Source organism: Callospermophilus lateralis, chromosome 18, assembly GCF_048772815.1.
Source record: "Callospermophilus lateralis isolate mCalLat2 chromosome 18, mCalLat2.hap1, whole genome shotgun sequence".
NCBI lineage: Eukaryota > Metazoa > Chordata > Mammalia > Rodentia > Sciuridae > Callospermophilus > Callospermophilus lateralis.
Window position 1 is genome coordinate 11,777,239 of NC_135322.1, and position 10,813 is coordinate 11,788,051.

Here is a 10,813-nt window from a genome sequence, read left to right on the forward strand (position 1 = left end):
AGTCCTAGAAGCAGAGTGCATCTTGGTCTCCAACTGGAGTTTTGGGGCCTCACCAGGGAAGTAAGGCTAGAATGCCTTGATTCCTAACAGAGGGGATCTTGGGCTCCATATTGGGGAAAAGGTCTGGGTTTTCCAGGAGCCAGAATTCTTGAATATGGCCCTCAAAGGGGAACAAGATCTGCTTCCTTGAAGGAAAAGGCCTATACACAGCCTCCCAGGATGCCAAGGGACAGTGGCTTTGAATCTTCTGTGGGGTGGGATTTGTGTGTCTGAGGTCTCAGGTTCCTGATTTGCAGGGACTGTGGGCCTTAGTTGCTAATTCTTGGATGATTGAAGGGTTACATATGGAAAAGGGAACAGGGAGCCTACAGGAGACAGTCCAAGACTCCATGGTCTTTTGGAAGTGAATGGGTGTCTTGTATTTGCTCTCCAAGGGTCTAGTGTAGGAAGAATGATCCCAGAAAAGTAACAGGTGGGCAAGAGGTGTGTGCATGGTGGGCTCTGGGGTAGCCTGAGGTCTAGGTGTGGCAGAGCAGGAACCTCTACTTCAGACATACCTCTCATCTCTCCCTAATATACTTGGATCCTGGCAGCTGCTCCCAGGAATTTGGGAAGGGGTACGCCTACCCATTGTCTAGGTGCTGTGTGATTCAGGGTGTCTCCAGGGTAGGTGTACCTCTGTCTTTCCTTTACGGTTCTATTACCTTTTTTGTTCATTTGGTTTCGGTCTGGGTTTCTTCTGTCATAATAGCCTTAACCCTTTTTCGCTTTGGCATTTTGTGCACCTGGCTTTTAGAGAAGCAGCTGTACTTCTGCACTAGTCCAAACATTTTTGTGTGGCCTTCTCAGTATCCCTAAGAGACTCTGCCTTCTGGTGTACACAGAGGGTGCTGCAGCCAGTAGCACTGCCACAGAACGGCTGTGCAGGTAGGTAGTCCAGATGGTGAGAATATGTCAGGGGTGAGGCAAAGGCAGAAACTGCAGTGCCTGTGTGTTTTAAGCTGCTAACTATGTGTAGGCAGGAAACCTGAAATTATATAGTGTCAAAAAACAAAGAGAGGATCTAACAGATGGGAAGAGCAAGTCCAGAGGGCAGGCTAGAGGCCCAATAGCCATAAGAAGGCTTCATGTGGTCTGGCTCCTGCCTCTTCTCATTCTTTGCCCTATCCCATTCCCAATGAGCCTGATAGGTTCTTCTGATAGAGTAGAATCTTGAGTCCTGCCTCAGGACCTTTGCACTTGTTATTTCCCCCTGTAATACACTGTTTCCATATCTTCCCATGATTGGCTCCTTGTCCATCAGGTCTCAGATGTCCCCTCAGAAAGGCCTTCCTGGCCACCCTAACTGATGTAGCTTGCACATCCTCACTACTGGTTCTGGCCAGTTGATTTACCTTGTAGCAAATATCACTATATTTATTTATTATATATCACCTTATTTATTTATTTGTTATTTACCTGCTTATTGGCTATTACCTCCTTGCTTGTCTTGTTCTCTGGTATATACTCAATACCTAGAACAGTATCTGGCACACAGTAGGTGTTTAGTAAGTAATATTTTTAGATTCACTGATCAGTAGCAGAACTAGGGTAAAGTTTAGGGCTGGAGATAGAGCAGTTTGTAGAGTGCTTGTCTCGCATGCACAAGGCCCTGGGTTCAATCCCCAGCACCACACACCAAAAAAATGAAATAAGAACTAGGGTAACATTTATATTTTTGGCCTCCCAGAAAGGAGAGAGGAACAAGATGGAGAGAAGCAAGCATGGTTACGCCACTCATTCTGTCACTTGGACCTATGCCTTATTTTCCCATCTGTGAAATGAAAGGGCTGGATGAGAACCGTGAATGCATTCGAGATCCTATTTTCCTTGACAACTGAAAACAAGGGTTACTGTTCTGAGGGACAGATAGTTGGGGGACAGTACCCCCATCTTCTGCTTAATCTTACCACTGGCACAAATTGTCCCATCAAAGTCAAATGGCCATGATTGACTTGGTGCTAAATGGCTCTAGGCTTTGTGCACAGAACTCACTCAGCCTTAGAAAGACTGATTTTAATATATTTTGTTTAACCCGATGTCCCCCAAATATTATCATTTCAACATATAATGTGTTAAAGGTAATAATGAGATAGTTTACACTCATTTAGTTTTGTATTTTAAACCTAGAGCATCTCAATTCAGATAATAAATTTTTATTAGAAAAGTTTGACCTCTTTAAATTTCACAAAATTCAGGCTGGGCACAGTGGTGCATGCCTGTAATCCTAGCTACTCAGGAGGCTAAGGAAGGAGGATAACAAGAAGGCCAGCCTCAGCAATTATATGAGACCCTACATCAAAGAAGGTAAAGAGCTGGGAGTTTAGCTTGGTAGAATGCCCTGGGGTTCAATCCCTAGTATTGAAAAAAGTAAAATTCATAGGTGACATAGATTCATATACCCAAGATCAAATTATATTTAATACTTCTTTGATAACTGAGATTGTTAAAAGTAAATAAAATTAAGAGCTAGGGGGCTGGGGATGTGGCTCAAGAGGTAGTGCGCTTGCCTGGCATGTGTGCGGCCCGGGTTCGATCCTCAGCACCACATACAAACAAAGATGTTGTGTCCGCCCAAAACTAAAAAATAAATATTAAAAATTCTCTCTGTCTGTCTCTCTCTCTCACCTCTCTCTTTAAAAAAAAGAGCTAGGATTGTGGCTCGGTGGTAGATCACTTGACTGGATGTGTGAAGCACTGAGTTCAATCCTCAGCACCACATAAAAACAAATAAAATAAAGGTATTATGTCCATCTACAACTAAAAAAATTTAAGTAAATTAAAAATTCCAAAAAAATTAAAAATTCAGTTTCTCAGCTGCATTAGCCACATTTTAAGTGCTCAGTAGCCACTTGTGGTTAGTGGCTACAGTGTTGACCAGTATTGCTATAGAACATTTTTTGGGGATTGCAGGAAACTTACTAGCATAGCTGTAGGGTGAGACAGGCCTGCTGACTTTGGGCGTGATCTCAGGGAAGTCATTCAGCACATGGCATCTACCTCATACAGGTTATGAGAGTTGCCTGGGAGTTCAGTCCTCTTGCTTTTGCCCACACGTCTTCAGCCCTGAGCAGCATGAAAATGTCTCTAGCTTAGGCACCTGTCACCACCAAGCCTTTGCTCAGATTGTCTTGTAGACAACTCTGTTCTGTGCTTTGTTGCTATTCCCTGTGCCCTTGTGCCAGAGATAATATCAAAGACAACAAGACAGTTTGTGTGTGTGTGTGTGTGTGTGTGTGGAGTGCCATTAGGTTTATATAGTTGTATGCTGGCACCTTTGGGTTTCATTGCTTCTGTTTTTGGTGCTTGCTTCTACGTTTTTTGGGTCCCCCTGCCCCTATACTGGGGGATTGAACCTAGGACCTCAGATCCTGGGTTCTGCTGGGTAAGTGCTCTACCACTGACCTACATCCCCAGCCCTGGTGGCCTTTTATCATGACTTGATGGATTCAGTTTAGGAATTGCAGAGTCATAAGGTCGTGTGAGTGAGGTATCTGTCCCTGGGAGCATCCAAGGAGGAAAGGCTAAAATTTCCTGTGGACAGGTCACAGGTTGCCATTGGGATGGGTCTAATGTGGCACCCCAGGGCTGGAGACCTGGGAATGTATGATGTACCTTGGTGTTGCCATTGCCAAAGCAGAAAAGACCCCCAAAACATGGGAGAATGAATGAGACACCCTCATCACCATAGCAGAGCTTTTGCATTTCTGGGTAATGGTGGGGCTTGTGTCTATTGCAGTGGGGAACCAGGAAGGACAAATCAAGGGTACGGTGACCTATGGTGTTTTTTGGAGGAATGAATAAAAATGTGTAGAAATCCTCTTGTGTGTTCTTTGGGGGTTTGAGTGGGGGAAATGCTGAGCCTCCTGACTAGGCTGGGAGCCTGGACTCCTGGGGCCGAGGGTAGGGGAAAGATGATGGGGAATCTATCCAGAGCACAATTCCTTAGGCTCCTGATTAGGAGCTTATATCTGCAGGATCTGAGTTTTGCCATCCTGGAAGGTGACTGTTAGGACCTTGATGGTCGAGCACATTTACTCCAGACCAGCGTGACGCATTAATGTCCCCAGTTTGTTCAGCCTCTCTGTAGCGTGGCCTTGGATCGTCCTCTCTCGTCTCATCCACTGGGGCAACAGCAAATTTGAGGCAAGGAGAGATTTAAAAAGTGCTCGTGCGTCGTGACTTTCTTCTGCTGTCCCTGGGACCCCTACCCCCATTGCCAGATTAAGAAGCCTAGGCTCAGTTGCTAGGTAATGAAGACACATGTAACCCAGTTGTCCTTGGCACCTCAACTCAGCCAGCCAACACTCAGAAACACATCTGCCTAATCGACTGGCAGCTGAGACCAGCAGAAGAATCGCCCAGCTGGTCCCTGACCAATTCCCGATACACAGAATAATGAGCTAAATAAAAGTTGATTGTTATAAACTACAGAATTTTGGAGTGGTTTGTTATGCAATGAAAGCCAACAGTCAAACTTGTTTACTCTCTGTGATGTGGTCTCTTTCTACCAGTGATTAAAATCTTCAATGTGAATCCTTTCTGTGAGCTTCAGATTCATCTTTTGAAAACAAGGATGAGAATATCAGTGCCTATCACTGAGTTGTGAAATGAGCTCTAAGAGGCCATGGTGGTCCTACATGCTATTGTGAAACATTCAGCTGTCAGTTTTATAATCCTAGGGTGGGATTGCACTTCCTGGATTCCCTGTGGTTGTGTGAGGCCATGTGACTAGTTCCCTCGAACCAGTAGAAAGTGTTGCTGGGTGTGGTGGTTGATGCAACACCTGTAATAACTAGGCCTGGGGACCCCAAGGCAGGAGGAGGATCACAAGTTCAAGGCCAGCCTCAGGAGCTTAAAGTGATTTCTGAGTCACAGGGTTTTTTTTGTTTTTTGCAGTAGTAGGTGAAGACGGGCATTCTGCCACTAAATCACATCCTCAACACCTTTTATTTTTTGAGACTGGATCTTGCTAAGTTGCTTAGAGCCTTGCTAAAGTGCTGAAGCTGGCTTTGAAATTGCAATCCTCCTGCTTCAGCCTCCCAAGCTACTGGGATTACAGGCATACACCACCACGCCTGGCTAAATCACAGCTTTTAATCACACATGTGAGGTTTTCCTGGGCTCTTTACTTTGGGTATAGAAAGTGGCCATGGTCAGCCGGAGTTGTGGCTCAGCGGTAGAGTGCTCGCCCAGCATGTACGAGGTGCTGGGTTCGATCCTCATCACCATATAAATAAATAAGTAAAATACAGGTGTTGTGTCCAACTACATCTAAAAATAAATAAGTAAATAAACTTATTTAAAAAAAAGAAATTGGCCATGTTCAAGTTGGTGACTGTGCAATGACTAATGAGCTGAATGCTGTGCATGGTGCTAAACACGTAGAGTGAAGGAACAACTAATTTTCTGTGAATGGACACTCATTCAGCAAACGTAACTCCCTCCCTCCCACTGGAGGGGGAGGATACTTTCCTACTACATTGCTATTGAGTTAGGCTATATGACTTACCTTGCTCAAGCGGTTCTAACTTCAGCAAGGGTCTTCAATATACTTGACTCAAATTTGTACTCCTGTGATCTGCCATGAGAACAGTTGAGGGAGTAACTGATCTGGAAGATTATGGAAGTGCACGAAGGGGAAGATTCCCTCCCCCCACCACCCCGTCACCCACACACACTAGAGCCAAATCAGCCAATACAGCTAGAAGTGGAGCTACCCAGCCAACCCATAAACCCTTTGGCAAAAATATTGTTTCAGGTTTGGGATGTTTTGTTACACAGCTTTATTGCAGCATTAGGTGATTCATACAACTTTGCTTTATTTATTTATTTTATTTGGGTGCAAGAGATTGAACACAGGGAGCTGTACCATTAAGTTATAGCCCCAAACTTTTTTATTTTATATTTTTTACTTTGTCACAGGGTCTTTCTAAATTGCTGAGACTGGCCTTGAACTTTCCATGCTCCTTCCTGCCTCAGCCTCCTGAGTTCCTGGGATTATAGGTGTGTGCTACCACACCTGGCAACTTTGTTATTTTAAACCACAAGATTAGTGATTTGTTTGTCGTCATAGAAAATCTAGTCTGTCCCAACTGGTGCCAGGGTTTAGCACCTGCCAACTGAAGGCCACTCAGTAGGTGGCAGCTATTATGATAATTACTATTTATTTAGACATATTGCTCACAGAATCATCATTCTCTTAAAAGGTTGAAGGCACTATACTAAGTGCTTTTAAAGTGTCCTTTCATTTGCCTCTTACAAAAAGCATTATAAGGTCATAGCTATTAATATCTAATACAGCTCAGTTGGTAGAGTGTTTTCTTCGCATGCACAAGGCCCTAGGTTCAATCCCCAGTACTACCAAAAAGGGAAAAAAAAAATCTACATTTTGTAGACAAGAAAACAGGAAAAAATTAAGTAATCAAGAACTCCAGAGTCTCACAAACTCAGGTTCAAATCAGATTCGACCTTTCCTACCTGTTAAAACCCAAGGCAAGTGGCACCCACAATCTGCCTCAGTTTATTTGTCTGAAAAGTGGGTATAATATCATTTCCATAGATTTGTGATCATAAAATGAGGTATAACATAGAAATCACTTAGCACAAGGGCCTGGCAAAGAGTGTCCCTTAATAAAGTACAAGGCCTTCCCTCTATCCCTGGAAAAGAGGAGGTTAGAAAAGAGGATTGAGATCTGTCCCTCTGCATCCCACCTCCCCAAGATGCATCATGTCACAAGTACTCAGGCTTGTTCTGTTAACTGGTTTAATTTATAGGGGAGCTGCAGAGCAGAACAAAAGGAGATCTCCAGCCATATATTCCTCAGGTCTTCACTCAGCCCGGCCAGGGGGATAGGGAGCTGGAAGGCAGTCTGCCCGGCGGATGAAGTAGAGGTAGGAAGCTGAGGGCACCTCGGCCCCAGCCTTTGTGTAGCAGGCACTCTCTGTAGCACAGCCTCGAGTGGCAAATTTGGTGTTGATGATACCTGGGAGGAGGGTTCCAGACTGGAGTCAGCCCCTTCTCATGGTCCAGGAGTCTCCACCCCTACCACCTCCTGGCCTAGTTCTCGGGAGCCCCTCCTCCCCTGGAACAGAGAGGTTTGGGCTTCCAGCTTTGGGATCCCTGTACCCTCAGAGATTCAGGGACCCCTCACCAGCCTGCACGTTGCCAGCAAAATAGATGCAGTGTGTTTCCTGGCCAACACAGCGAGCTGCCTGGGTTCCCGGGCACGTCTCCTGGAAGGGCACGATGCAGGAGGGGCACATCAAGCCATTCTCAGTACGATTGTTCTGGGGAGCTGCAGATGAGGGTGACGTGTATAGTGAACAGGAATGTTTACGCTCTTGCCGGAACCTCCCCAGAGCCCTGGGGATGCCAGGGCTGCTAATGGAAACTGCATTTTACAAGTAAGGAAACTGGCACCCAGAACCAGTGAGGTGCCTTGCCGGGTGTTACAGTATGAGCCAAGCACACAGTGGCCCCTGGGGCAGGGCTGAGTTGGCACTTACGGGGCACGGAGCCACTGTTGCAGCCGTCACTCTGGCAGCAGCGTGCGTTGGTTACCATGTAGTCATTGGGGCTCATGGTGGTGGAGACGAAGCCTGAGTAGCAGTCGCTGAACTTCATGCAGGCCTTAAAGGTGCTCACTGCCTGCCGGCCCTCTGCAGAGGGGACAGGAGTTCAGAGCAGGTGGCTTAGATCTAACCCTACACTTCCACAACGCCACGACCCCCTAGGATGGTCTCTTTCAGACCCCTAAAGTGATAGTCCCTGATTTGCCTGGTGTGTGGTCTGGAGTGGTTTATTAGATAGCCCTCCCTCCTTGGTACCATAGAGTGGAGTAGGCCTTTGGTGGTCTCCACATGGTCCCAAGTGCCTGCCTGGTGTGGTCTCTTCCACCATTCCCCTTCACCCCTCCGTGCTTCTCTCCTTCCCTGCCAGTAGGAGTCTTGCAAGTCTATGCGATTTTAAGACTTTGCTCCCCTCCCAGTAGCCCCTTCTAACAACTTCCAGAGTGCCGCCCCTGCTCCACACTCATATCTCAGATTCTTTCATAGTTACTCGCCAGAACTCCTCCCATCGGTAATCTCTTGCTGTCCCTCCTGGCTAGTCCCAGGTCTTGTCTGGGGTGGTTTCTTCCAGTCTACACAGCCTCCCTCCAAAAATTCAGTTTTCCCCTCCGTACCCCTCTGAGGGCTGGCTCTTCCCCAGCTGCTTCTTCCTCTGACCAAAGGTCCATTTCCCACCTATATGCCTGGGGAGGTGTCTTCAAGACTCTTGGGTCCTTCCCTCACCCACCAGAGCTTGCTGGGTGGACAGGACAATATAGCAATCTTCTATCCCAACTTGCACATCCCCTCCTTTCCAGATAGTTTCTTTCTGATCGAAAAGTTGACCTTCATCTGCAGCAGCCATCATTCCCTTGCTAGGTCCCCAGCATCTCTGCTCCTGTGACTAAGGGTCTCTTTCAGCTTTGAGTGAATGTGGCTGCTTGCCCCGGGGAGGGGAGGGGAGGGGATTGGCTTCCCTTGCTCCAAGTCTCCCTCTTCTTTCTCAGATCTGGGGGTGGGGTGGGGGCTCTAAGTCATGCTCTCTCTCTCCCTTCCACTTTACTCATGGGCTTCTCCAGTCCTCCATTTCTATTTCTCCTTATGAAGATTTGCTTCCAGCTTCAGAATCACCTCTCTCTCCACTCTGGGGTGGTCGCTTTTCTGTCTCTCCCCTAATCCAACATCATCTCTCCTCTGGTCTTTGGTCTCTTCCCTGATCTCATTCCCTGACTCCAACACAGCCTCTTCCTTCTTTACCCCTGCCCTATTTCTACCCCTTGCCTGTTAGATTCGTTCCCTCTGGCTCTCTTTCCCTCATGTCCTTAGCTCACTTAGCTCCCCGACCGCACCATCTTCTCCTTCGGACAGTGGCATCTTCAGAATCCCTTACCACAACAGTTTCCATCGCATCACTCAATTATCTTCCTAAGGTCTTTCCCTCTTTCCTGCCCTCCTCTGATTTTCTTCCCACGCTTCACCTGTCCTGAAAACTGTGATGATCTCTCCTCGGGACCGAGGTACCCTCTACCCAGAAAGCACGCCCTCCCCGCGGGGGGCTTGACGCCGCGCCCTCCTACTTGTGCTGGACTCGCTCACGAGAACCACGCATGCGTCCTTGCCAGCCTCGCAAGTCTTCATTCTGCCGCTGCACGTGTGCCCGGAGCCTTTACACACCTCACAGCTTAGAGGCCATCCTGCAGGGTAGAGGGCGAGTCTGTAGTCAGAAGTGGCGTGGACCGCAGTCCATGAATTCGACTTTGGCATTTAAAGGGGCGGGGCGGGGGAGGACTTGGGGTCCTGATGGAGGAAGGCCCAGCATCTCCCTGTGTTTTCATGGGTGGGGCCTTGACTTCTGTCCAGGCAACTGTCCAGAGTGACAAGGAAGCAGTGGTGCTGCCAGCAAAGCGGCTTCCAGGGGCGGGAAGCGACTCTGACTTGGAGCCTGTTTCCTTAATTACAAGGCTGGGGACTTTGGACGCCAGGGTCCTTTGTGCAAGCTCGGGGGCAGGGAGGGGTCGTGCCAAAGGTTTTCACGGACTTTTGTAAAACTTCAGGTCCAGCTGGTTCTTGGGTGTGGGACTCTCGCACAAGTACTGCACAGGTCTTATAGATGGTAGGAGTTCAGGTAGGGTACCTGAGGCTGGGGTCTGCATCCAAGGGCAAGGTGAGAGAGTGAGGACCAGGAAGGACTGAGAGCATGGACTCCTTGGTCCTAAGAGAGGAGGCAGCTCTACCTAAACTCTACCTAAACACCTTGGCCCTAGGAAAAGTGAAGCTGTCCTGGACTCCTGCATCTCTCTGAAGAAGGAGGCAAGGTGTCTGAACTCAGTCCAGAAAGAAAGGAAATCTCTCTTATTTATTTATTTATTTTTAAATTTCCCTTTCTAGTCGTGCTCTCCTCTGATTTTCTAGAATTCAGATGTCTTATTTGGGGACCCTGTCTATAGGACAGAGGATTCGAAGCCCACCAAGCCCCCTCTAACCACAGTGAGCTTTTCTTCTCCTGAAGAAAAGCTTTCTCCTTCTTATTCTCTGCCTCCTCTATAAATCTGAATTCCCAGGGTACCTCCTCTTTCCTCCTTGAAGACCTTGCTGAATTCTCTCTCACAGTTCTCTTTGCTGGGGTCCCAGGAAGGAGTCCAGGTCCCTTGTCACTTACCGAGATCCAAGAGGATGCAGAGCACAGTGGAGGCCAGCAGAAAGGTCCCCTGTCTTGTGGATGGTCTCATGGTGTGTGAATCTGTAGTCCCTGGTCCTCTGCCCTTATAGGAAGCTGAGGAGGGGCGGATCCAGACCCACCTTCACCCTGGGGTGAGAAATAGTTGAGGTCAGAACCCAGGGCAGTCCACTGAAGCCTCCAGGTTGAAGAGGCGGGACCAACATCCAAAAGGGACTTCACCTTGTGTCCAGATCAATTCTCCATGGGAACCTCAGGAGTCTTCCTGTCACCTCTTCCATCAGGACCCAGGTCACTCTGCCCTGTTTTCTCACCTTTCAACCCCTCCCCTAAAATCAAGGTCTGTCCAATTACTTGATTTCCTGTGAATTATAAAACACCTGCAAAGACTGAGATTCCCTCGTCCCATCTCCTCTCTCTTCTCAAGGAGGCGCCCAGCGTGGGTGGGGTCCTACCTGGGAGCACCTAGCATGTCCAGACTAGTCCTGTGGGGGCTGAACGCCTTGTCTCCCTTCCCTTCTCCTTTGCATTCTTGGCTCACACTCC

The 10,813-nt window shown here is 47.8% G+C and overlaps 1 protein-coding gene across 1 annotated transcript; it reads right to left on the reverse strand.

Annotated features, from left to right (window-relative positions):
- Positions 1 to 6,870: 6,870 nt before the first annotated feature.
- On the reverse strand, positions 6,871 to 10,319 carry Pinlyp (phospholipase A2 inhibitor and LY6/PLAUR domain containing). Its single transcript, XM_076839544.2, has 5 exons — positions 10,250 to 10,319; positions 9,168 to 9,284; positions 7,549 to 7,701; positions 7,194 to 7,337; positions 6,871 to 7,025 (listed from the first exon to the last, which is right to left on the reverse strand). Exons 1-5 carry the CDS (start codon positions 10,317 to 10,319, stop codon positions 6,871 to 6,873), a joined length of 639 nt encoding a protein of 212 aa, XP_076695659.2.
- Positions 10,320 to 10,813: the final 494 nt, after the last annotated feature.

What these genes read in the sequence shown, in the direction of transcription:
- Pinlyp (XM_076839544.2), bottom strand. Translation starts at nt 10,319, where the DNA reads ATGAGACCATCCACAAGACAGGGGACCTTTCTGCTGGCCTCCACTGTG. An exon ending in CTGCATCCTCTTGGATCTCG is followed by an intron (nt 9,285 to 10,249) that starts GTAAGTGACAAG and finishes TCTACCCTGCAG; the next exon opens with GATGGCCTCTAAGCTGTGAG. An exon ending in TGCTGGCAACGTGCAGGCTG is followed by an intron (nt 7,026 to 7,193) that starts GTGAGGGGTCCC and finishes CCCTCCTCCCAG; the next exon opens with GTATCATCAACACCAAATTT.